The sequence below is a fragment of the Amblyomma mixtum genome, chromosome 7, assembly GCF_055824585.1.
Source record: "Amblyomma mixtum isolate Tamu chromosome 7, ASM5582458v1, whole genome shotgun sequence".
Classification (NCBI taxonomy): Eukaryota; Metazoa; Arthropoda; class Arachnida; order Ixodida; family Ixodidae; genus Amblyomma; species Amblyomma mixtum.
The window spans coordinates 29,830,261-29,855,782 of NC_143018.1; the positions used below are offsets into that span (position 1 = coordinate 29,830,261).

Below are 25,522 nucleotides of genomic sequence, written 5' to 3' on the forward strand. Positions count from 1 at the left end.
CCATATAGGGTTATTGTTGTTTAGAGTATAGCCTCATGACTGCGCCTGGGTAGCAGCAGACTACGACATTTCACAGTCTGGGAAAAAGGTGGCTTTGAACATAACGACATAGTTCGTGCTATCACAAATCAAAGCTTAAAGGTACCACCAAACAATGCACGAGGGTAGACGGTTTATTCACTTCCTCTTCTGTGTGCTCCAGTAGGTGTAGGGGAATGTAGAGACTCGTTCCCTCCAACGGCGTAAGAAGGAACGGCTGGCTGGGCTAGTCTGGTGGTTATGACGTGTCCTGCGACGTTGGGCAACAAAGCATGATCGCAGTGTGTTCTCACGGTCAGAAAATGCAATATAAGAGCGCTCATAATTACGCACACCCATGAGTCAGCGCCTCACACCCTGTCCACCCGAACTCTAGGGTCACTACCCAGCGCCTCTGTGCAGGCAAAGTCGTGAAGGTGCTACAAAATCATTCCAATTTTTTTTAACTATAGGCTTAACATGTAATATTATATGCCAACTTACCATTTGCTAATTTAAAAGTAGTATGAAGGTGTTATAAAATTATGAGTGCACACAGCTGTGGACTGGCATCAGTGTAGCTAGCGCAGCTACGTCTTGCATACACATAAGTAGAAACAGTAGAAGCAAAGAAGGAGCAGCTGAAGGCCCATCGCAGGCCTGGCCAGATACACAGGTACATCCGCAATTTAGTTTATGCCGGGTCAAGTTCAGGACTGAAATTTTCTTCATTAATTTACAACAGTCTTGAAGTTTATTACTTCATTTCTGCGATGGTGACACCGACCAATGAGAGACCTAGTCGACTTTAACTATGCTCCCTAAGCAAAACATACTTTTTGTAATACATGAACGAAGAAAGAGGCAAACATAGAATAGAAAGAATGAAAGAAAAGAGGAGAAAAGAAAGAGAGCATAAATGAACGAACAAAAAGGTAGAAATAATAAAGCTGCGGCGGAAGAGAAGAGAGGAGGACAGAAAAAAATCCTCACTGCCCAGGCTTAACTAGGTGGCCAGCTTACCCGGAACCGTCTGGGCTGCAGCAAGTCGCATGTTGTGCCGCTCGGGCGTCGAGACCGACCTGGCGAACTTCGAGGTCGTGCGGCGAACCTCCGAATCGTTGTCACCAGTAGTGTCTTCTTCTTCTTCGTCGTCGTCGTCCTCCTGTTCATCGAGCAAGTAAGAGGCGTTTACAGTTCCTCAACCATCTCGGATTGGTGCGCCGGATCCCTCAGTAGTTATCGACTCCCCGCCTGTTGTTGACAAAGACCCGTGCAGCTGGCTTGGATCGCTGTTCAGTGCTGCAGTGCTTGTATCCCTTGCCGCTGACTGAGTGTTGCTGGAGTCGTGCTCTTGCACCGTCGCTGCGGTGTCGCTAAGTACAATGTGGCCTGACGAGCTGTTGTCGGAGGTGGAAGGCGAGATTGCGACGCTGGAGAGCTTCTCTGACAAAGGCTTTCTGACGCTGATGGTCGAGTGGTAATCCGCGTGCCCATGCGAGGATATGGCCCTGGCTTCGGTTGTTTCTTTGTTTTCTGTAAGGCCGCAACATCGTGCTATTGTTCTGAAGACTATCCAAGTAAGAACACTAACAGCAAGTGCAGAAATGGTATTGGATAAATTATGGTCAATTAAAGCAGCAGTGGCTGAACAGAGCAAAGGGGGCAGTGTTTGTATGAGGGTGAGGGGTTAAAGAGAACTCAGCGGTCAAGTTTCATTGTAGCAACGTAGCTGCAGCGACCAAAAGTACATAGCCCTAACCATGTCCAATATTCTCGGACAAAAATTTTGTGCAGTGTGAAATTGTAAAATATTATTATGGAAATATTGAAGGCAACTGTCCATTCTTCTGATACGTCGCAAAATTTTTCGGCTAAAGTGTTTCCATCGATCGCATCCGACATTAAAGACTGCCTCAGAAAACCAACGGGGAAAGCTTTTGACGATAGCAGAAACGTTAGTAAAAAAAAAAAATTCACATCGGCCATCGGGTGATTCGTGGACATATTGGTTTTTATACTGAATTTTTACATTATATGAAAAAAGTGTGCTTATAAACGGCTTCCTGCTCAAAAATGCTTTTGCCCAGAATTGTCCAGAAACGTACTGCCCAAAAACTTCCAATCAATTTTTTTTTTGTTACGGTATTCACGAGCCTATCGTGCAAGCTTTATGCACAACATTTTACATATTGCAGTACCTCTAAAGCAACGAGGCTAAATGATACTAAAACGTAAGGGCGTCCCTACTAACGCCATTGTTAACATCTGCTGGCTCAATTCTTATGTAGACATACCCAACGAGAAACTCTGCAACAAACGGGACAAGATGTTACCGAAGAGACACGCACACGGAAGCACGGGGATGGCGTATCTATTCTTCACACTTTCACCCCGCTTACTGCTGTGTTTTTGTTTAAAATGTTCAGTCACTACACTGATGCAGTTCTTACGAGTAAATTTGCGGCTGCCTTGGAAATTCTGAGGAGGATTGTCGTGATCCACGCCAGCGGGCAGTGGCCTGTCTTCTCCCAACGGCCACAGGCGTTCTGCAACATTAATTAGTTTTCCTTAAACAACAAAATAAAAGCTGAGGACCAGCCCATGCAAATTATATTTTCAATCTTTGGCGCTTTCTCACCAAGGTGATATTTTTGGGCAACAAAAGAAGCGTTTATTGTTGGGAATCATGCTTAGAAATCAAAAATGCCCCCGTGATCATTGAAGTAGAAAGGAATTGCCGCATAGCACAGGCTCCGGTATCACCGACCCCAAAAACTTCACCGGAGTTTCGTAGCAAAAACGGCCTGTGGTGGAGAAAGCTTCATTACACTTTTTAATTTGAACCGTATAAAAGCATCGTTTATAGCGAAAGCAGATACTTTGTTATTAGGAACCGGTATACTATAGTTATAGGGCAACTTAAGTTTGTGTCTTGAAGATGCATAGGTAATTTGGTTTGCGCCGCTGATATTTTTTTTTTGCAGAACGTTTGTGCAAATGTAGTTTAATGCACACGTGGACGACGAAAGTTTCCGGAAAATTTCACAGAAACTAAAAAGAAATAAAAATTGCCTCGTGGATTAACGAAGTCCAGATTCTTAATGTGTTAGTACTGTATTTCCGGAATTATCCAATACACATCAAAATTTATCGTATTCAAGAAGCATCACGGCCAAATCAATCCAGTTTTCTGATTGTTATATTCAGAATAACCTGTCATGTGTCTGGCATGCATCTGGTTTGCGCAAAGGTTAAATATTGTTCGGCGAAATAAATCACAGTCTAATTTACCTTCTTTTGCTACTAAAATTTACCAAGTTAAGGAGGTATACTCCAAGTATGGGCTGCTTGATTTGTCGCCTTTGACGTGTGGGGAAAGGGCAAGCTTTTCAAACAGCAGACCTCAAGTGCATGCTACACGTGTAGCGTTGTTCCAGCAGGTGACGCGGCATTGCGTTGTAAATTGTTTCATCCGTAAATATAGGAATGTTGACGTACCGCTGGCTGATCTATTCTAACAAATATGCTCAAAGGTGTCAGAAACTTCTGCCTGGACTCAACTTTGAAGTACCAGCAACGCCTGGACTCATTGGGATTGCTAGAGGTTTGAACAGCATTCGTCTTCCTGGTGCAGTCGTGTGGGACCACGTCTGGTCTCGGAAAGTCGAATTTCATTGTCCCTTTTCTATATAGACACCCCAAAATGGATTTATTTGCTCCTGTTTTTCACCGATATGTGCTAGGAACCAGACCCTAAAATTATTGCTGCCGCACAAAGTACTACTTGTTATTACCAACGGCTGATCTTTTCTTTGCTCTTGTGACGAAGAAGACGAAGCTGGCAGTAGGGCAGGACAGAGCGCTCGCGCTAGGCGATGGGCCGTTAAATCCTCTCTTATCCATCGCACACCACGCCTCATTCTTCGACCGGCGCCACGTAACAATGCGTTCAAAAAATTTCTGGTTCTTTGTGGTATTCTTGCAAGGAACTTCGGCAATACTATACTCAATGCATGTTTTGCAGTACACCACGCTTGCATAGATACTATACACGGACTTAAAAAACGCAAACTACAGCAATATTAAACATAAAGTATGTCGCTTAATGCAAGCAAACTACAATACGAAAGTCCTTTCAAAAGAACGAATCCAACACTGAGCGATTTCTAGCAGTTGGGTTTGCATCAGCGTCATGCATATGCAGTTCAAGATCGCTACCTCAATGGCAGCTCCTTCTCTGGCATAAGCTCTCAGCACAAGGACATAAGTTTAAATTCGGTCCATTGCCTCATCCAGCGTCCGCATTCCGACCATAAAAATACCGAATAAAATCGCCACCACGGCAGTCGCGTCTAAATAAATGGAGGCGCTATGGTGGCCTCCAATACGGCGCCTGTTCCTTCATGTTCGGTTACGACCGCTTCCTTCACACACTCTCCCAATTTCCTTTCTTCCTGCCCCGCCTCTCTCACTCACACGTGTCGGATGTTGCCAAGGGAGCACCAGCTTGTCCGCTGCTATTCGTTACCTATAAAGGCTATAGCCGCGAAATGAAATCGATGAAACATGTCCAACATTCTCGAACAAAAGAATTCGTTTCTCAGCTAGTTTGTGGTGTCTATTTTGTCAGCTGTGTTTGTGGTCAGGCTCGGACAGAAGCTTTGAAAATTGTAAGATACTGTTGTAGAAATATTTAGGGCAATGGTACATTCTTCTGATATGCAACAGTCTTTTTTTTAAGTGTTTCTATCGATAGCAACAAACAGTTAAGACTTCCATAAAAACCAATGGAAACGATTTTGATGATAGAAAAAACGTTAATAGAAAAAAATACAGAGCTGTCGAGTAATCTGCCGGTATAATGCTTGTTATAGCGAAATTTTACATTATATGAAAAATAGCGTTCATAACCGGTTTTTATGGCGGTGCCAAGGACTCAAAATCGTACCTCTTGCACCAGCCTCTCTTCTTCTGACGCTGGTCTGCTTTGGTCTTGCATGAACTCCAGAAATGAGCTCTATGTAGAAATACAAAGAATACGAAGTCAATTACCGTTTCAACTTATTTTTGCGTCTGTCGTCGTGTTCTCACTGTTCAATTCCATTGATCTGTTCGGAGTTCCCTGAAACAAAATAATTTAACTAACAATTCACCATCAACTTGCGTGAAATTTTTGGTTGCCATATTAGTGCTCATTTCTGCAGAGAAGTTTTCTGCCGCAAACATGGCATGTGCGATACCAGGTATGGTTGTAATATCTTCAGAGTAATTTTTTTTTTCTGAGCTGCTTGCAGATATATATATACGCGGCACAGTAGTTTAAATTCTTTTAAAGCTCTCATATCGTTTAGCTATTTGAGGTGGCGACGATTGCAAAGGGTTCAGAAACGGCTTCAGCAGTTGCCACCCAAAAGATAGCGACCATAAAGATGTATATCTGTGAGCTGTAGGCAGCCAGTCATGAGGTCCACGCTAGCGATAACGGCTCGACAGAAGTGGCGATGCTCCGGTGGTCTACGAAATAAACATTGCCGGAAAGATAACATACGCGCTTTAGAAGCCCGCGCGTAACGGGCGCTGGCTATCTAAGCGAAATAAACAGTGCCACCCACCTAGACAATGAACGTATGGGTTGTTCCCTTGGCCCGCTGCATGCACACTCACACTACAGCCTGTCTTTACCTGAGTACTCGGCCCATGAGTCAAACTTAGAAAGATTGCAGGCACAAACAAGACTTGTTCCGTGTTCCAGAGAAGTCACAGCATATGCCATAGGACGGTATTAGGCTTCCCCACGTTACGTTCGGAGTTACCTGATTCATTGTGAACTAATCGGAGCGAGACGAACAGTTGGAGATAGTTTATTTCTTGTGTGTCTCCACCGCGATCGAAACGTTGCGCAGAAGGAAGATGTGCGTACAAAGAAGCGGAATTCCTATTTAACAGTATAGTTTTCCGTCAAGCTCCTAAATACACCTACCGCATTCGCATCCGAAGAGGAAGCAGCCTTCGATGTCCTTCGGTGAGGCTTCTCTGCACTGATGACCAGGCGGACAACGCGATGGGCAGGTAACCTCTGCGAGGCATCAAAATAGGGTACGTTACCGCACTTATAAAGCATGGCAGAATGGTGGGCGTGTTGGTAAGGCATGTCAAGGGAGAAAACCAGCCAAAAAAAGACGGAAACACAAGAAGAGAACGACACAAGAGAACGGCTGGACTAACAACTGAATTTTTCATTGAGTACAGACCGCCAGGTAATCGCCACGCATGCGCTAAGGGAACACTCAAACATGATCACTGAAATAATCAAATTCTTTTGCCGTTAATGTTATCGATGGTGAGCTGACGCAAGCATCACCATGTTTGGCAATCTGGAAGGCCTCAAAGATTTCACGAGCCTTCCGTGTTTTTCCGCAGCCCGAACTGATCTACAAGATCCCGCTGACCTGTGGAACATTTTACATAGGTCAGACAGGGGACTGTGTGAACGAGAGGTTGCGCAAGCACAGAACGAAAGTCGGCGCTGGTGGAGATGGTAATCTTGCTCTGCATTGCAGTAGATGTCCCGGCAAATGTTCCCCACGTTTCGCAGATGTCACCATCCTGGGCTGCGGAAAAACACGGAAGGCTCGTGAAATCTTTGAGGCCTTCCAGATTGCCAAACATGGTGATGCTTGCGTCAGCTCACCATCGATAGCATTAACGGCAAAAGAATTTGATTATTTGAGTGATTATGTTTGAGTGTTGCCTTGGCACATGCGTGGTGATTACCTGGCGGGTCTGTACTCAATGAAAAATTTAGTTGTTAGTCCAGCCGCTGTCCTGTGTCGTTCTCTTCTTGTGTTTCCGTCTTTTTTGGCTGGTTTCTCCCTTGACACGCACTTATAAAGGACGATATGTATGGTATTGCCTCTTATCTGGTGTCCACAGAAAACAGTATGTTCCCATACTAGAAGAGAGGGTCCGTGAAGTTGAGATGAAAGAGCTGAGCCCGGAATGGAGTTCGTAAGAACAGTGGCGTGACAGCACCAATGCGAATTTTGGATAGTGTGGAAGGAAATTGCATTCGCATTGAGGAAGTGCAAGCGGCCGAGGGTGGCAGCGATAATACTTGCCAGATATAAGACAAGCGCGCTAGAGGCAGCGATGTGATTGCGTCTTTTCAAGATTATTTGTCATTGACCTGCTTATTCTGCCACGATAGCTTTCACCGGGCATTCCCTATGAAAAATCGAACTGCCGTCGCCCTGTACCACACGCTAACGGTATCATTCTGTGCTTCTGTTAATTGAAAGTAAGAAGTCGATCCCGGGATTTCGCTGTTTTGAGATAGCGCAATATCGCGTAATGGTTATAGAAATACAGGGGTGCAAGGATGCACGGGCCACCCTACGGACTACACTCGTGTGGGCCTTCGAGTCGGTGCGTGGACGGTTTAGGCTGGGAGAGGTGTACGTCTATTACTCTGCCTTCCTTGCCCCTGATGAAGATGACGGGTGTTCATGGCTGACTGCACGTGAACATCCCTGGCTATTTTGACAAAAGTACAACGTTGCTCACCACAAGTGCAGCCACGGATGAAGCAGCCACGTTCGTCCCTGGTCGAGTTCTGAGTGCATTGCTTTCCCAGCGGACAAGGGGAGACGCAGTCTGTTAAGACGGAAGAAACACAAACGGACACCCACTACACTTGATACAAAGAAGAATACATAGCGCCTTATTTTTTAGCAATGTAGGTGGAACCGCATTCAACTAGTCTAGGGATCAACGCCTATTGCATGTTACCAACCCTATAACCAGTTCAAATAAATGTGAACGACCATTGTTGTTCCGCACCCATTCTTGCTGACCGGTTTTAAACGAAGGCGCTCTGTGTTAGCAACGGTAATCGTGCTAAAGGTCATCCTTGTAAATATCAAGACATAGATCATAACAAAGACAGCTCGGTTGCCCTTGGAATTCGTTCCAGTGAGCCCTGATTTAATGTATGCCACAAAACTCTTCAACTTCTGTTTTGCTATATCGGCTATGGCAAATTGCGTTGTAGTAGAGATGCAAGTCACCATTGCGCAGTACAGTAAGCATGAGACAAGCAAAGAATACTGCAAGAGATCGCCCATTACTTGTCCCTCGTTTAAGTTCCCTGGAACATCATTTGTCGATAACCATTCAACTCTGGTAGCTTATCGCTCGATTTCTTGTTGGCGATTGGAGATGTCAAACGTCCTCTAGAACTGTTGTATACTCACTGGGTTTATCCTGCGAGCTGGACCGGCTTCTTCTTGAAGATTCTGGGCAAAGAGAAGACAGAACGGTTAGAATCCATTGTGCATTCAGTTTCAGAGGCACAATATAACCTTTTTTTTATCCGCGACTTTTGAAACAGCGTCAGTTCTTACCACACAGGCATCCAAGCATGAAGCAGCCGTGGAGATCCCTCGGCGAAGTCTGTGTACACTCCTGACCCGCGGGGCACCGTGGTATGCAGTCGGGTTCTGCGTGCATCCCGTATTAATTCTCCACAGTGGCACATGTAGATTCGTATCTTTTTATGCCGCAAGGTGACACGACTTGATTGGTAATTGTTTTTGGCCGGCATCCCGAGCGACCAGTGTCAGATGAAGTCGACGAGGAATTCATAAATAAAAAGGGTTTTGGTATTGCTGTTAGCCAATGCGTAAGCTCTCGATTTCATTCGAAAGCGATTTTCAAAACCCGATTACCGCGCTTCCAAAGTACTCGGTGATCCGCTGTTAACGTGAAGACTCAAGTGCGTGGTCACACTCATTGGAATCCAATTGTATCCGTCCCGGCCACGCATCAAAGCGGAGTGGCAGATGACTAGAAGCATCACCTCCAAGTCCTTCTGAGCTTGCGCCGCTTTTGTACGGTGCACGGCCGTGCAGAAGGCACAGGCGTTATGGAAAACGCGGACAAAAACCTGCACGTTCAACCTATGAGTGGACCACGCACTACACGTTTCGCAGAGTTTCCTTCACAATAAATTCTTGAAAGTTTCCTGAATTCCTAAGCATTTCAGTCGTTAATGTATAATGGTAGCTTGTAATTTTTTTTTTACCTCATTTGTATGCTTTACTAGCAGCTTAAAGAAAAACGAAAAGATATCGAGTCCAAGCGAAAGTGGTGAATTAAGAGAGAGCGTTGTCTTGCGAAGGCGCCGGGAACAAGTGCTTGCAAGATCGATGACGTAATCTTCTATATGCCCCTCGGAAGTCATTCATGCGACATGATTGACTTCTTGATTAGCCTGAACATAATGTGATCCCAAGCAGTGGTTTATAATTTTTTCAGGCGCTAGCCGATAGAGATAAGTGGATTATTCCTGTCGTTTGTTTCAATGTTTGGTGGCACCATCCATTTGTGAACAGAAACTACGCCCTCTTGGAAACCGCTGGTGACATTGCGACGGAAAGTTAACTGCTTTAAAAATTCACGGGGCACTTTGACCATCTAAAGTGGGTAGAGGCGGAAGCGTTTTCCGCACCACCTTCGCTGTTTCTGTGGCACTGGTGGCGTCACACATAATTGAGTACTAATTACTATGTGATGACAAATCACTAATTAATGGTTAATTACTGATTACTGCCTGAATACTAATTAACTGCTAATTAATGACGCTTAAGCTCCGCCTTTAGGAGTGGAACGCGACAGCGCGTTGTAGCGCTGCCAGGGAGTCCACGGAACGCCACCACCCGTTCGGCGCGATGTCTTGCCCTTTGAACGCAACGCTTTTGGAGGAAAGGAAATGGCGCAGTAATTCTCTGTCATCTCGGTGGACACCTGAACCACACCGTAGAGGAAGGGAGGAAGTGGGAGTGAAAGAAGATAGATAAAGAGGAGCCGTAATGAAGAAAATGAAAATTGTATTTGAGGAAACGAAATTACGCAGTAACTGTCTCACAAAATTCAGGGGGGCACTTTTTTTACCTAAAGTGTGGTCACTGATGTGTGGTTAAGATGATAAGCTTCGCCCCTAAGAGTGGAACGCGACAGCGTCTTGCAACGCTGCCAAGGAGTCCATAGAACGCCATCGCCCATTCGGTTCTACGCCTCGCTCGTCGGTAAATTGGTTTTTGAGGAAAGGAAATGTATCTGTCTCTCATACCTCGGTGGACACCTAAACCTCGCCGGAAGGGAATGGAGGAGGATGAGAGTGAGTGAAGACACCGTATTCACTAGACGCGCCTTTGTTCATTCCAAACCATCGAGCTGGCATGGCGGAGTCTTCGGACGATATACCGTACGATCTTATCATGGTCCTGGGCCTCCACGCGCTGTGGAAAACGTGAATGCAGTTTGAACATGCCGAACCTGTCGTGCGTTCTGTCAGAGACCACTTTATCGAAAGTATCGTATGTCTCAGAGAAGTTTATCGAGCGCTCCCTGATCCACCAGAATGGATTGCTTGTCTGGATGCATTGGTGTCTCTGAAAAAATTTTAGTGTCATGTTAGCCCAAGTGTGGCTGATATGTTTTACGCCTTGTACCCTTTCATGTTGACTATAATCCTGGCAACAAAAAAAAAAAAAAAAAAGCTGGCATGGCGGAGTGGATAGCATGCTCGTCTCTCACGCCGAAGACCGGGGTTCGATTCCTGAGCTCGACCAATTTCTTAGTCGGTTTTATTTATTTATATGGCCTGACTAGTATAACTAATTAGGCTAATTAGGTAATTAAGCAATTAACTAAGCTCATTCCCACTTACTTGGAGCATCACTATACGATCCCTTCAGTTGGTTGCATGGTTACTAGCCAAAGTACAATTGGCACCGTTTGAAATTCGCGCACTGTGACGTCACGACCGTTTCCACCAATTGAAAAGCGTGACATTTTCTGTCGACAACTGCTGCTTACAATGATGAGACATTAAAGGCTTCCGCCTTAATAATTGCTTTAGAATAGGTACAGAAGCTATCCACTAATTAGCATCATAGCCATTCAGGTATAATGAAACAGCCGAACTCAGTGCCTTTTCATCCCTTCATGTCCAGCTTCCTTGGATGTCACGTTAATGGTGAGGCGGCTGTGGAAATTTGTACGGTACAGTTATGAACACATTGATTGTAATAGTGTGATCTTCAGATGCACAGTGAAATCTTCCTTGTAAAGTTTGTCCTGTGCTCACAACGAATAGTCAAGTATGCCATTAAAAACCAATAGGACGAGTTTTTGACAATAAATAATAGAGAGTTTTAGTATTGCGGGCTTTGCGTAATTGCGTGCATAGCGCAATAGCGGGTCCAGAGTGCGCATGCGCAGAACGCTAACGGAAATAGCGTTACCGTACGCACGCAATTTTCAGAATTTAGCGTTGCGGCAGTTGCGGCTTTTGCGCCCTTAGCGTGGAAACATGGCGGCGTCCTTTCAAGCGACAGCCGCCCGCTTCAGCCGATTCAGCAGCTCTTGCGATTCCGGTCGGCACGTTTACCAGCAACTACTGGTGTTTTTGCTTTTCGAAATGACTTACCTTGCTTCGACGATAAAGTTTAAGCTGCAATTCAGCCCGGTTTTTGAGATACGCTCTCGATTCTGGAGCGCGCAAGCCTAATGGTACCTCCAGCTGCACTGCTACCGTCTGCAACTGCCCGAAAGGCAGCCGAAACCTAGCACAAACGTCCGGAACGAAACAAAAATAGATATGGAGCTTTTTCGCAGTGTTTTATGGACTTAAATGATGTAAAGCGAGTTTATATTAAATTTAAAATAGTTTTTTTGACATTACACGTCATGTGATGGCAAATATCCTTGCTCGAACGGCTTGTAGTTAACATTGCATTGACTAGATGGCGCCACTGCTTTAAGTTTGTTTTTTCATTTTATTCAAATTTCGGGGTCATTTCGCAGACGAAAATAAGCACTACAGTAATAATTTGTTTAAAAAACTCGGAAATATTATATTTTGTCTAGGTAGCGGCAGTGTCGACCATTTTAGAAGGACCGTTCGCATCCATGTCAAGCAGGTGGCGTTTAACGTTTTCAGAACGCTATACTAAAACTGTCTGCGGGGATAAGTTGCTTGCGGCAAGCTAACGTAATTTCCCTTAGGTCCGCTATCACGCTAACGCTATACTAAAACTCTCTAATAGCGAACTCTGCAAGCGACCAAGGAGTGGTCTGCAAATATATTGGTTGTAAAGGAGCAATTTCCGAAAACCTGCGTTCATAAAAAACATATCGTTGACAGAAGCGTTTGTCAGGGATTTCGAGGAATGGCTGAGGGGGAGTACGACAGTTATATATTTATACTGAATCGCTGGGGTGGTGAGCTCTTGCAATGAGTGATTCTACAGAGTGGAACCCGCATATTACGCCGCTTATATCTTGGCATTGTTCTTGGGAAGTGTGCCAGCGCGTTTTGTGCAACACCGTGAACATAACAACGTTCAGCCCGAAACTAAATAAAAATTTCTGAAGCTTGTACAGTCTTTATAATGTGTGGTAAGGCGGGCATAGCGTAATTTGAAAGCTCTCTACTTTGGTACCATTTGTTGCTAAAAAAATCGGGGTTCTCTTGATTGAACCGTTCGGTACATGGCTGCAGGCGCAGCATTTCCAGGCAGAAGCTGAATACGACCCCACCTCTACATGGTCATGAATTTATTTTCTGACAATGCTGGCCTGTTGCCTCATGATGAGGCAACCATTGAAATTTGAGCACAAGCCAACTTTTTTTTCCAGGGATTATTCTTTACAGCTATGCGGTATTAATGTGCGAAATATTGAATATGTTTAATTGATGGTTAGACGGGCACCCTGCGTTTGTGAAGAGAAGCTATTGCCCTCATGGAAGGCACCGGCAACAATGTGACGGTTATGACCACTTTATTCAAGCACCATTAATAGATAGTGTTACAATATTTTTAACGGCGCAAAAAAGGCGCACACAGCAAAAGACAGAAAGAAACGGACAGTAAGAGAGCTCTTACTGTCCGTTTCTTTGTCTTTTTCCTGTGTGTGTGCCTTGTTTGCGCCGTTAAAAGTATTGTAACATGAACCAACGAGCCCTGCATCAAGTACTTAACAGATAAGTTCTTTATATAAGCGTGATGTGGCACACGATACTTTTACAGATAGAGGAAGATTACTGCCGATGCTACTGCGCGCAAAGAAAGCTCTCACTACCATTGCAAGTCGTAGCAGCTCACCAACATGCAGCGTCTGCGAATGTGCCCAACAGCAGGGAGAAAATATTTCCAACAAGCATGCACAAAATTCACGTTTGCTGCGCCGTGCCAACTCTACTCACCGCATATACAGCCTGGCCTGGGACAACCGTTCTCGTCGATAGGTGAACCTGAAGCGCATCGCTTTCGTACGGGGCACGGCGACACGCAGTCGGGTTCTGCGAGGAGTACACAGCAATAAATTAGAGACCACTGCGGCGACCCACATTTGGAAAATGCGAAACCGCTGACACTTCCTCGCCGCTCGTTCCCCTCTGGTTGCCTCTCTTTATCAGTTCCTTTTTGTTTGTTGGCTAATTTACCTACTGAATTAGCGTATTTATGTTACGCTTTAAATAAAGATCCATTTGTTTACTCTGATTATACCTTCTTTTGTTTCAATCAAACATTTGTTTTTTCAAATTTGGTGCCGTGGTTGCTTTCCCGTTCACTTACTATGTCGCCGTCCAGCCTATACAACCGTCCAATGTTATTGCTGATAATTAATTAATTAATTATTCATTGTCAATGAAACTTTTTGTTCGATTAATTATTACTCGTTAAATACATATCCATTCATTTCAAACTTTATTTTGACGCCTTTGCCTATTTTCTCGCTATTTTGCCGTCCATGGCTGTTTTCCCGCCCACTCACTATATCGACATCTGCGCTATTTCGATGTTTTGTCGACATTTTTGGCCCTAATTAATTAACTGTAATCGCCCTATCTACATTCTTTTTGCGCAGCATCCTCACATCTTCCTCTATCGGTCAGAACCACTCGTTTGAAGCTATCTCTTTTGAGAACGTCACAAGTGCTGCGGAGACATTTTGCGGACACGTTTTGGTGACACAACCCCGCCGACATAGCCTAGAAATGCTTTCGCATTAAAGTACGAGGGCAGTGGGAGGACCGTCGAGGGGCACCAATTGGGCCATCAATTGGGTCCTTCAACGCAGCGTGTGGGAGAAAGAAATCAGAGAAAGGAATATTCTTAGTGCGATCGAAATCCTCGTTACTCGGGCTATTGAGAATCCCACCAGTGGCTGTGACGAACAAGAAACCCGACAACGCTTCCGGTGAGCAGCGAGTGCTAAAGTCGGTAAATATATTTGGCTGGCAAATAAACCATTTACAGGCGTTTCGAATGATAACGCACAGTAGAAAAGCGAAAGTTTTAATTTATACGGCCTTTGTCGAGAAAAAAAACAGCCCACCGGGATCTCTTCTAGGCCCGTTTTGAATAGCCAACGTTCTAAATGGATTCAGTGTCGAAAGAACAATTTTGTCAATTCTCCGAAGACTTCCACGGGTTCTATAAAAGACCCACTGCACGACACAAAAGCAAACCAGTTGGAATATATATTTTGCGATGACCGTACGTTCAATCTTTAGCCAGCATTGAAGGCCGTCTCTGTTTTACTCACCTGTCAATTTTTTTTCCCCAACAACTGGTAATGTATGGTTTGACCTTGCTTTTGGAAGATCTGTATTTTGTGGTCCTCTAGTCCGTACGAACAACCTGCGTCACAATCCGTACTTTTCTCGGGCCAAAAGGTACCATAAAAGCCTCGCGGTGACCATAGAAGTGGCGCGTCCTCTGCCTAATGCTTGTTTTTTTTTTTGCTTTTCGCGGAGGTCGCGGAAAGTTTATATGCAAAGCAAACAGAGGTGGAGGCTCACCGCAGATGCATCCTGGGAGTGGGCAGCCGTGGCCATCGACGGGAGCATCGAAGCGGCACCTCTGGCCCTGCGGGCACACGGAGCTGCAGTTGATGGCAGGCACAGCAGAACTGATAGAGCCTGGAATGGCAAGACAAAGCAGAGCGATTGTGAAGGTGTTGGAAGCGAGAAAAGTAGCCACATAAAAAAATAGTGCCCAGGATAAATTTAACCACTTTTGCCCCCTGCTTCAATGTTCATTGAAAACCGGTTACTGAGCTGCTAACGGGATGAATAGTCGAGCGCGGGTTGAGGGCCTTTATGGGACCACTTACTAAAAGTTATTTGCTTTCATATCAGTCTTGGTAAGGCCGCACGGCTATTACAGAGCGCTAAAAGGCCCTCATAAAGCTCATGTCAGCCCAGTTTCGGTAACAACCGCAGAGCTTCATGCAAACGGCGGGACAATGGTAATTCTGTTTTGTATACGGTGTATGAGAAAAGCTAGCCGCTTTTTCAAAGCTGCGTAACTTCTTTAGCGCCTGAATGACTGTGCTGAGCTGCAAGTTAAGGGCAAGTTATCTCTTACAGTGAAACGAAATTCGAAAAACCCGCCTACAAGATAAAGGAGCCACTCTTTTCAGTCACAAGTCTAGGTGCTAGTAAGCGTGACAGAGAGAGCTAATAAAAGGTGAATTAACTGGGTCAAGAAGGGTCGGTGTAGTAAATGCTGCGCTCTCTACTTGGCATAATTCCTACATAGGGAAAGGTTTAGCACTTGGCGTAATACTGTGCTTGCGGCCTTATATCACACAAGACAACTTAGGCGTAAGTTCCTCTCGTCCATTTCAACGCCCTACGCGCATCTCAGCATGCACATACCACATCTGCAGTTAGGCCTGAAGCATCCTCTGTAGTTGACTGGTGATCCCAGAACGCATTCCTGGTGGGGTGGACATCGCTTGGGGCAGTGCTCAGGAACTGTTTCAAAAGAATAAAAGAAGAAAGAAAGGAAATAAAGAATTCGAGAAAGAAGTAACAAGATAAGAGACGAATCAAAGAATAAATCAGCCATTGCACAACAAATAAAAGAAGAAAATCAAAACGAAACACTCATTGAAAAAGTGGGCAATGCAACTTCAGTAACTAATTGCCTTCTGCGGCGTGTTCAGCTAAGACAAACACATCACGGACGCCTGAACTTTGTTTTCAAGCACCAATATATTCAGCAACAATGCCTGCCGCCTCATAGCATAATCCAATATGTGATCCGGGACCCCTTCCCCGTGAAACACACAGAAAGAACTCAGTAGCAATGTGAGGTGTTCAAAGTGCTTAGCGGACAGTCATCTGAAATCATGATGGGGAGAACTATTTTTCTGATCACCAAGTTATGAACAGAGTATCGCAAAAGCCTTTCACTATTAACAGGGATGTGCTGTATAGGAAACCTGCATTTTGTAATTGTTGTGCTGACGTAACATCTCCAGTTAATAACTTACTGTAAGCAGTGAAATGAGTTTCGAGTGGAACACATTTTCCCAACTGTGAAAAGAAAACCTGATTTAGGTTCTAATTGAACGCGTACGCTGTGGTCCTTTGCACATGTTGTACTAGACAGCAAAGCAGTCTGTGACCAATAATCCACGCCAGTATCTATATTCTCGCGTTGGTGAAGTGCGCCAAAGATTTTTCTACTATGTGTGGCTCCCTCATCAACACAGCGTCTTCGTGAGGTCACTCTTGGTGGCGGGCAATGGAACTCGCCCACCGCGTTACGCAAAAGCTTTGTCACCATTAAGTGAGCCCAACTTTGCCCTCCAAGAGGAAAAATTCTTCAAAGTTGCAGTAGGAGCTCGCCATCAGCCTCTTCATCAGTGTGGTTGGTTGGAGAGCGCGTGAAAACACACTAGCCAAAACTGTTGCGAGCACTTACCGGAGCGCTGCAGGAAATTGTCAGCAAGTTTAGTTTCGCCAGAACACCTCAACACCCAAGCGGCAAATGTTTATTAAAAGCGTACACTCGGAGAATGGCGCTGGCCTGTGATTTCGTCCAAATAAACCACTACCCACTTTCCACAGCTGCTACCACGCGCAGGCTAGCAGGTGTAAAGCGGCTAACCATGGCACCCCTTGTAAAAATGGCCTATAGACAGTCCATAGAGTTCTTATAGACTCTACTGCCTTCCAGGAGATATTTATTTTTGACTAATCATAGTCTATAGGCACTCTATAGACAAAAATCTACTAAAAGTGTATGGCCATAGACCTACAGAATGTCTATGCACTGTCTATAGCATTTGTATTGCCTACAGATTGTTCTGTAGGACTTGTCTATAGAGAGTCTATGGACTTTTAGACAGAAATGTATGGACAGTCTATAGATTGCGTAAAAAGTTTTTGGAAGGGTCCACAGTAACTCAAGGCCATTGGTTGGAGGGCGTCGATTGAGGAGCATATTTGCCGCTTTGCTCTTAAATGTTGTCGACTGTTGTCAACCTACTGGTGTCAGTGCATGCAAACCTTTGCCATCTTTCCAAGCATTGATGAAAGAAAGATTAATGAATGCAATTAATTTTGTGACACGTGACTCAAGCGGGGATTGGTGAGCTCACAGCAGGCGCATCCGGGCTCGAAGCACCCCTTGTCGTCCTTCTCGGAAGCCGGGTGGCAAAAGTAGTGCGGGCTGCGGCACGGATTCACGCAATGGCCGGTGCTGGCTGTCAGTAGCGGCTCTGATCCTCGTGCGTTGCGGGCTGAGCAAAGAGAATCAAGAGCTTGCCTCGTACACCGAAATTGGCAAAAAATCTTCATACCACAGCATAAATACAAATCTTTTTTCGCAGCGACAATTCTTTTTTTACATTGCACCCTAATGTGGCTTTCCAAGTGCACCAGTTTCAGAGTACTATAGTCGTGATAGAGCCAGATATCATGGTGCACGGGCGAAAAATTGCGGGAAATAAAAACAACTGAAATTTAACTCATACGGAAGAAGTGCATCGATAAAATAAGACATATAATGCAATGCTAAAGTTAATATAGAACGAAAAATAAAAGTCCATCTATTAAATAATAGACATACAATGCTATGACAAAGCGAACATAGAGCGCAAAACAAAATAAAAATATCAGTCAACAAACATACCGGCCCACATGATTTATATTACATGCTGTAGACGGGATCTCAGGCACCATCATAGGTGCGGAGCAAATTACATTTTGTTACGGAACGTTCAAACCCAGTGTGTCATGGAAGGTTGCTCTACGGAGTGGTCGTGTTTGTTATGAATTGTTACCATCAGCTTTAGTAGTGTTTTAACGTTACACGTTAGTTACCATGCAGAAACTTGTTTATTTTTCTTAAACAACGCTACTGGTTCACTTTCTCATTTCAACTCTTTTCGCTGTAGGTAGCAAGAAGGCAAAGGCATACACCTGTGCGGTTTCCTTCACGCGGTAAGTGTGAAAGCAGATCAGTATGTTATGTTCGAAATAAAAATGACCTTAGGAAACCACAGGCCGGTAAAAAAAGTAAATGAAAGCGCTTGCTAAGCCTGAAAATTTTCAGCGTTGGAATATTTAGGCAAGGCAGCGCAATGTGACTGCATATGCTCCTCAATACCTTTGGCGGAGCTAGCGGCGCGGCCGTTGAAGAAGCCCACGAGCAGAAAGAGAACCAGGGTCGCTACGACAGACAGCACGCCGACGACAAGGAATACTCTGCCGCTCCGATTGGTCGCACCGCCTCCACGTCCCCCGCTGTACTCCACGCTCCCGCCGTCACTGCGCATGCGGAATGAAGAGCTCATCTTCCTTTGCCGCAAGCTGGATAGGCAAGCTCGTAGGTGTGGATACAAGCATCTCGCGACGCACATCAGGCGATGAGAGCCTTACACGACTCAGCGCTCTAGTCGAATACAACTCAAGAAGGAAGCGCCAAATGGCCCTTAAAGGAGGCTTTCCAGCCAATGACCTCGACCGCTTTTCATAACATCACGGTCAATCAGTGGGTAATACCATTGTCACGCTAGACTAGCAGAGAATTGACCATGCCTAACTTTATTTGTTTATTTCAAGGTACTCCTAAAGGCCCTCTTCACGAGGGTATTACAAAGGGGGTGGTAAAAATTACAACTTGAATACATAGAAGGAACATCTAACATGAGTAACAGGGCAAAAAAAAGATGCAAGAAAAGAACAATAACTGGTAGTCAGCAAGAATCTAAATGTGGCGGATCAACAAGACGCAAAATAAACAAAATGAAAAAAACAACAAAAAACACACAAAATAAAAACAACGGAATAAACAGAATGAAGAGCGAAACTAAAACACATTGCGGTGGGAAGAACAGAACTAGAAGAAAACTACACATCGCTTTGATTTTTTAAAAGTTCATGAAATGATGTCGCGTTAGTTTCAGTTGCGATTGTGGAAGGCAGCCGGTTCCAATCAATAATGGCTTTGGGTATGAATGATTTCGCAAAACTTGAAGTGTGACATGTGTGTTTAACCCACATGTCACAAAACTGCAGATTAACCACGGATTAACCCCAACGCTATGGCAGTCGGTAGACCCCAATGATTGTAAGGCCTCCTTTGATGGGCATTTGCCGCTCCGTTGTTTTTTTGTATCCGATAGTAGTAGTATCTTGAGGAATATTGGCAAACTGCTATTTATGATCTCCCGTTAATGAGTGGATTCCAAGAGAAGGCAAACGTAGCAGGGGGGCGACCGAAAGTTAGGTGGGCGGATGAGATTAAGAAGTTTGCTGGGATACGGTTGCCGCAGCTGGAAAAGGAGAGGGTTAATTGGAAAGACATGGGAGGGGCCTTTGCCCTGCAGTGGGAGTAGTCAGGCTGATGATGATGAGGATGGTTGGTTTGTTTGGTTTATGGGGTTTAACGTCCCAAAGCGACTAAGGCTATGAGAGACGCCGTAGTGGAGCGCTCCGGAAATTTCGACCACCTGAGGTTCTTTAACGTGCACTGACATCGCACAGTACACGGGCCTCTAGAATTTCTCCTCCAAAGAAATTCATTCGCCGCGGCCCGGATCGAACCCACGTCTTTCGGGTCAGCAGCCGAGCACCACAACCACTGAGCCACCGCGGCGGCTGTTGATGATGAGGAGTAGGATGGTAGCGTCATAGGCGGTTTAGCAAAAAAAGGGAAAGGAATAGTCGTGGCACCGTAACAGCTTCACTGAATGGTGGGCCCATGAAATATTCCGCTGCCCAAAAGGTAGAAGGCAGGGTAGCGACAAAATAGGACGATGCGATAGCTTGTATGAAGTATAGCTAACGAATATAGTAGATAAACCGGATTGCCAGATTCGGAGCGAAATAGCAAGCAGCGACAGATAATTTTCGGAAGAACTGAAAGGGACATTCCCTTCTACCGACCTGGTAGTACAGAGGGCAACAATGCGTCGAGAGCAGTCAGAAGAAGCTCTGCGGGAAAGCTGGACGCAGATCGCTCTAGCGATTCGTATCTTCACTACTGTGATGTTATAGATGGGGCGGTTGGCAAGGCCGATACATCCAACATTTTTTCCCCTTTGCTGCCCGGTGGTTTGAAGGCATAGCTGCCTACGTTCATCGTGACTTCTACCGTAAAAAATGGCAGTGAAAAATTGAGAATTGAAAATTGGTCTTTGAGGAAAGGAAACAGCGCAGTATCTGTCTCACATGGTAGTGCCTCCGCAGCTGTATTCTGGCACGTGTAAAAAAAAAAAAAAAAAAAAAAACAAGGCACTTCTCGAAAAGTGGACGTCGGATGTCCAACAACTCAGGACAAAAATTTTAAAACTTTTTGCAGGAAAAAAAAATGTGGGATATGTGTGCTTCGCCAACCACCGGACTCCGTGTAACATTGTCGGACAAAAATTTTGAAAATGGGAAAATTGTAAGACACTGTTACGTAAATATTAAAGATAATGGCCCAATCTTCTGACATGAGCCGAAATCTTTCTTTTAAAGTTTTCCCATAGATTGCATCGAACATTTTATACTCCCTAAGAAAACCAATCGAGAACGCTTTTAACAACAGCAAAAACGTTAATAGAAAAGAAAATGCAAGACTGCCGTCGGGTGATCTGCCCATATATTGTTTGTTATAGTGAAATCGTGCATTGTATGAAACAATTGCGTTCATAAAAGGTTTCCCTGTCAAAAATGTTTTTGTACAGAATTGTTGGGTATGTTCTTGCTTCGCGGTAATCAGCATGAAACAACGGTTCTCATAAACATTGGCGTGCGATCACTGTATTGCTTCCCTCTCTTTCTGTACGGGTAAGAAGTGATTTGGAGATTTCATGAAGAAGTGGTTCTACATTTGGAATGCGCAGGTGGGATCGTTTAACTTTAGTTATTTCGATTCTTCTTGACTTCACTGAGTAGTGTTTTCTTCGTCTATCTGCACCGTCTATTCTGAAGAGCCAGTCTTTTTGAGGAAGCGAACGGGTGGATGAAGAATTTAACGCGACCCTCGCAGAGATTGAATCAGTCCAGAAGGACGTTCCATGAGCAGGTATAATAGTCATGCCCTCCACGTTTCTTTTTAGAAAACTAGGAAGAAAAAAACAGATCAAAAGAGAAAAGGGAAGTAGACGACGCGAGTCATTTAAATATCGTCAAGCTTTTCTTCCATTTCTGTTGCACTCTAGCAATCAATGAATACAACCCAGGTAGGCCAGGCTAACATCCCAAATTGTATGTAGTGACTAGTAACTTCTAATTATCATTATTATATTAAGGGCTTTCTGACCACTATGCCCCACGCCTGAAATTTCTCCACATAGGCAAATGCTTTGTATAAAAATGAAGGTAATCTGAGAAAGTTTGAAAGCATGCCAGCACTGAGAGTCCATGTCGAAAAGCGGTTCGTGTATTCACTTTTTCCATTATCTCCTGCAAATGCTACAGCGCAAAGCGCTGTCTGTACAGAGTAAATTAGGAGTTGAAAGAGTGGAACCGTCTTTTAACGTGCGCCTTTTGCTACGAAATTTTCGTAGGCAAATTTGTTGTTTCAAGCACTACCGAAGTATCTCTGTGTTCCGTTCATTTAACTCTGCAAAGCAAACAAATTGGTCATTGTGCCACAGAAAATATAATCTAATGATCACACTTTTTAGTGCATTCTTACTCGTGCTGGTCCGCTGAAATGAGAATAAAAACAATATAATGATTAGAGAGACATTGCGTCTCAGGAAGCCCATGCTTTCTGGGTAAGGTGGTCTGCCCTATACCTGCACCCATTTCTATCCACTTCACATTTCGCTGAAAGTGCCGAGGCTAAACAGAAATTTTTCTGTATGTCTTTATGTTAGATAACCTCGCTTGCATAAAAAACCCATAAAATTAACTATATATTAGGTATTGCGAAGGTGAAAATAATGCTAAAAGGCATGTATTATCCTATTTAGCCCCAAAGCTAACTTTTAGCTAAATAAATGTGGCATCAAGTACGCAAAATGATTCGATGACATAACATTCAGTGCAAGACCGACTGGGCAGCCGTAGGCTGGAGTACCCGCCCTGCGGGCGGAACCCCAGTCTCTGTGGTGCTACTTATGCTTCATGCCTGTTCACAAACGTTGTTAATGCAGTGCATACATTAAGCCACAGGAATACACTTTACTGCTTTTCTCTTAGTCTTGCACACGTACCAAAAGTGATGCATCGACCTCTATGGTTGGTTCGGTTAATGAGATTTAACGTCCCAAGCGACACAGGCTATGACGGACGCCTTTGTGAAGAGCTCCGGAAATTTAGACCACCTCAAGTTCTTTAACTATGGACTTTCGCGAAGTGGCCTTCGTAGTTCTAATCAAGACTGCACTCAAGAAAATGTCGATCAGCATAGAATTCCGTTACCTATGAGTACGGCTCCGTAGCTGTAACGCTACCATGTTTTGCAGAGAAAATCAGCATTTGCGCCAAATACAGTTGTCCGCGCTTCTTTATACAGTTCCTGTGCGCCGACCATGGATGGTAACACGATCCAGGTTTACGGAAGCCAGTCACTGATTTGGTGAAGAAGCAGTCTATAATGACGACGAATCATTCTGGAAGCAAAATACCAGTGCCCTCTTTCGGAAACTTGCAGTAGGAGGGACGTGAGCAGCAAGTCATTGTGGCGGTATGTGTCGGCGGTAATGCAGCAGAGGCAAGCGTACTTCGAGTAAAAATTACAAACTAGAAAATTGGTTTTTGAGCAGAGCAAATGGCGCAGTAATTGTCTCACATCTCGGTGGACTTCCGAACAGCGCCGTCAGAAACGGCAGGAAGGTGGAAGTGAAAGAACAAAGGGGGAAACAGATGCCGTAGTGGAGAGCTCCGGAATAATTTTGTCCATTGGGGATCTTTAACGTGCGATGACATCCCGCAGCACACGGGTTACTTTTGCGTTTTGCTTTCATCGAGACACATATGCGTAGCCTTTGGTTCGCGTTTTGTTTGATACCAGCATCAAATGTTCTTTCGATCACTGTTTCTGAGTATATATAAGTCAAAAATTCGCTCTTTAATTATCTACAGAGGCTATGCAAGAAGCCTTTATGCGGTTTCATACCGTTCCAGTACTCTAACCCCCCATCGTAAGGGCGTGCGGGAAAATTTCACAATTCTGGTAGCGAATGTGCGCGGGACACTAACACGATCCACGGCTACGACAGGTTCAAACTCTGCGCTCGATCTAGCAGCTAAAATACAAGCTGCCATTGCAAAACTCGCTATTCTCACAAAATATTCGCGCCTTAGACAAGAACGATGCGCCGAAACCACGGCACCGTGGCCGAAACCAACAAGGAGCGCAGATTTTGGGCACACGCAGAGCCAGTATTAGGGTTAGATTGAGCATGTGTACAAACACTTCTTACGGCTAGAAATATCTGAGAAACGCAGTGAAAAACATTATTCGTAGACTAATGTCCGACCAAAGCTGCTGCAATAACTGGGAAGCATCGCTCACCGCTGCTCTCTGGCTGTGACGAAGACATCCTGGCAAGGCCTGTTCAAAAGGCCGGTCGGTGGTGGTGCTGCTCAGTGGAGGCTCCTACTTCTTCTGCCGCATATGTGCGCGTCTCGTGCCTGAGTCTTCGCAAGGTGCAATGCGAAGAAGAAGCAAACGTTACTGTATATTTCGCGTTCTCGTCTTTTACGAAAAGATATAATCAATGCTGTTTTTTGACGCTTATTGCAAACCTGACAACGACAACGATAAAAATAAAAAAAACAATTGAATTACGACTGCGATATGTGTTGCAATGTGCTATAGCAATAATGTATATAGAAATTCAAAATGCCAAAAGTAATTATTTCAGCAACTTGTTTCATTTACACATCCAGTGGACTTCCCAAAAAGCCTGCCGAAATTGCATTGCTCAAAGCCAAAAAATAAAAAAAAATTACCTACGATCACGCCTCCCCTTCCCGTTAAGCCATGTAGTGGGACTGTCAGCTCCTCTAGAAGTCGTAAGCTTCCGATGGATGAAGACTAGATTTCCTCACATACTCGACCAATTACGAGAGGCAACGATGCAAAGCGAGTCAGTTACATGATGCTGAAGTTGGTTAGCCCTGCAGGCTGTATAATTATAGCCGATAGACAATAGCATAGTGTCCCGCCCTATTTCTGTTTTTTGCATTGGTGCCACATTGAAACCAAGAGGAAGAAAGGGGCTTGGGCAGGGCATGTCATGCGATGTTGGGATAACTATTGGTCCTTAAGGGTAACGGAGTGCATTCCAGGAGAAGGCAAGCGTAGCAGGTCACCGCAGAAAGTTAGGTGGCCGGATGAGATTAAGAAGTTTGCGGGGATAGTGCGGCCGCAGCTGGCAAAGGGCAGGATTAATTGAAGAGAGAGGCCTTTGCCCTGCAGTGGGCGTAGTCTGGCTGATGATGATGTTGCCACGTTGCATCCCATAAATAATAAATAAATTATGACTTTAGCTGTACAGATTCGTTTTGTACTTTGCCAAAACCTGCTACTAGGTAGAAATGCTCTCTCCAGTTCGGAGGTTTCAGCACGACGCGCACGGGATGATGTCCATGCCGATTTATAAGAGAACAGCGTGACAATTCTCGATGCCCAAGCGGGTGCAGTAGCCCATTGTCCGAGTTGTTGCCCAGAAGCACGCAAAAAACTCTAGTAACGCTTTGATGACAGTTCGTAGGCTGAGTAGTTTCCCTTGCGAAATATTTATTTATCTTAACTCTTGAAAAGTACGACGCTCTAGACAGATGAGTAAGCTACAAAGTCTCAATTATAGATACGAACAGATTCCTTATTGAAAAGAGAGCATATCCCCGCCACGTGAAGCTTGCTGAACAGTATTCTTAAGGAACATTTTTGACGCTTTGGTCTCTACTTGTTGCCACGGTACACTACGTCGTATCCACCAGTCTAGGGCGGATACGAACCCCAACAGGCGGTCTTTAATTAAGGAAATAAAAATGAAATGAAATGAAACGATGCTGAGCGTATTGCAGGCCTCGAAGGCATCTCCTGCGCGAACTAGCCTCACCTACACGCCGCCGTATTTGGGAGAGCTCGTGGCACGTCTCAATGACCTGGCCATTCTGATCAAATTTTTGAAGGCCTCGTACTATGACCTAGATTGCGATTTTCCCCCTTTGTTTTCGACA

At 44.7% G+C, this 25,522-nt stretch overlaps 1 protein-coding gene and 1 long non-coding RNA gene across 2 annotated transcripts; both read right to left on the reverse strand.

Moving 5' to 3' along the window:
- Window positions 1-224: 224 nt before the first annotated feature.
- On the reverse strand, window positions 225-8,544 carry LOC149335511 (uncharacterized). The gene is made up of 8 exons (XM_089553822.1): window positions 8,424-8,544; window positions 8,274-8,315; window positions 7,585-7,674; window positions 6,002-6,097; window positions 4,970-5,038; window positions 2,472-2,567; window positions 1,042-1,554; window positions 225-289 (listed from the first exon to the last, which is right to left on the reverse strand). Exons 1-7 carry the CDS (start codon window positions 8,527-8,529, stop codon window positions 1,220-1,222), a joined length of 834 nt encoding a protein of 277 aa, XP_089409948.1. The 5' UTR covers window positions 8,530-8,544; the 3' UTR covers window positions 225-289; window positions 1,042-1,219.
- Window positions 8,545-14,893: 6,349 nt separating this feature from the next.
- On the reverse strand, window positions 14,894-23,938 carry LOC149335512 (uncharacterized). The gene is made up of 5 exons (XR_016284490.1): window positions 23,847-23,938; window positions 18,498-18,658; window positions 17,488-17,628; window positions 15,755-15,853; window positions 14,894-15,013 (listed from the first exon to the last, which is right to left on the reverse strand). It is a non-coding gene; the product is annotated as an uncharacterized LOC149335512 (long non-coding RNA).
- Window positions 23,939-25,522: the final 1,584 nt, after the last annotated feature.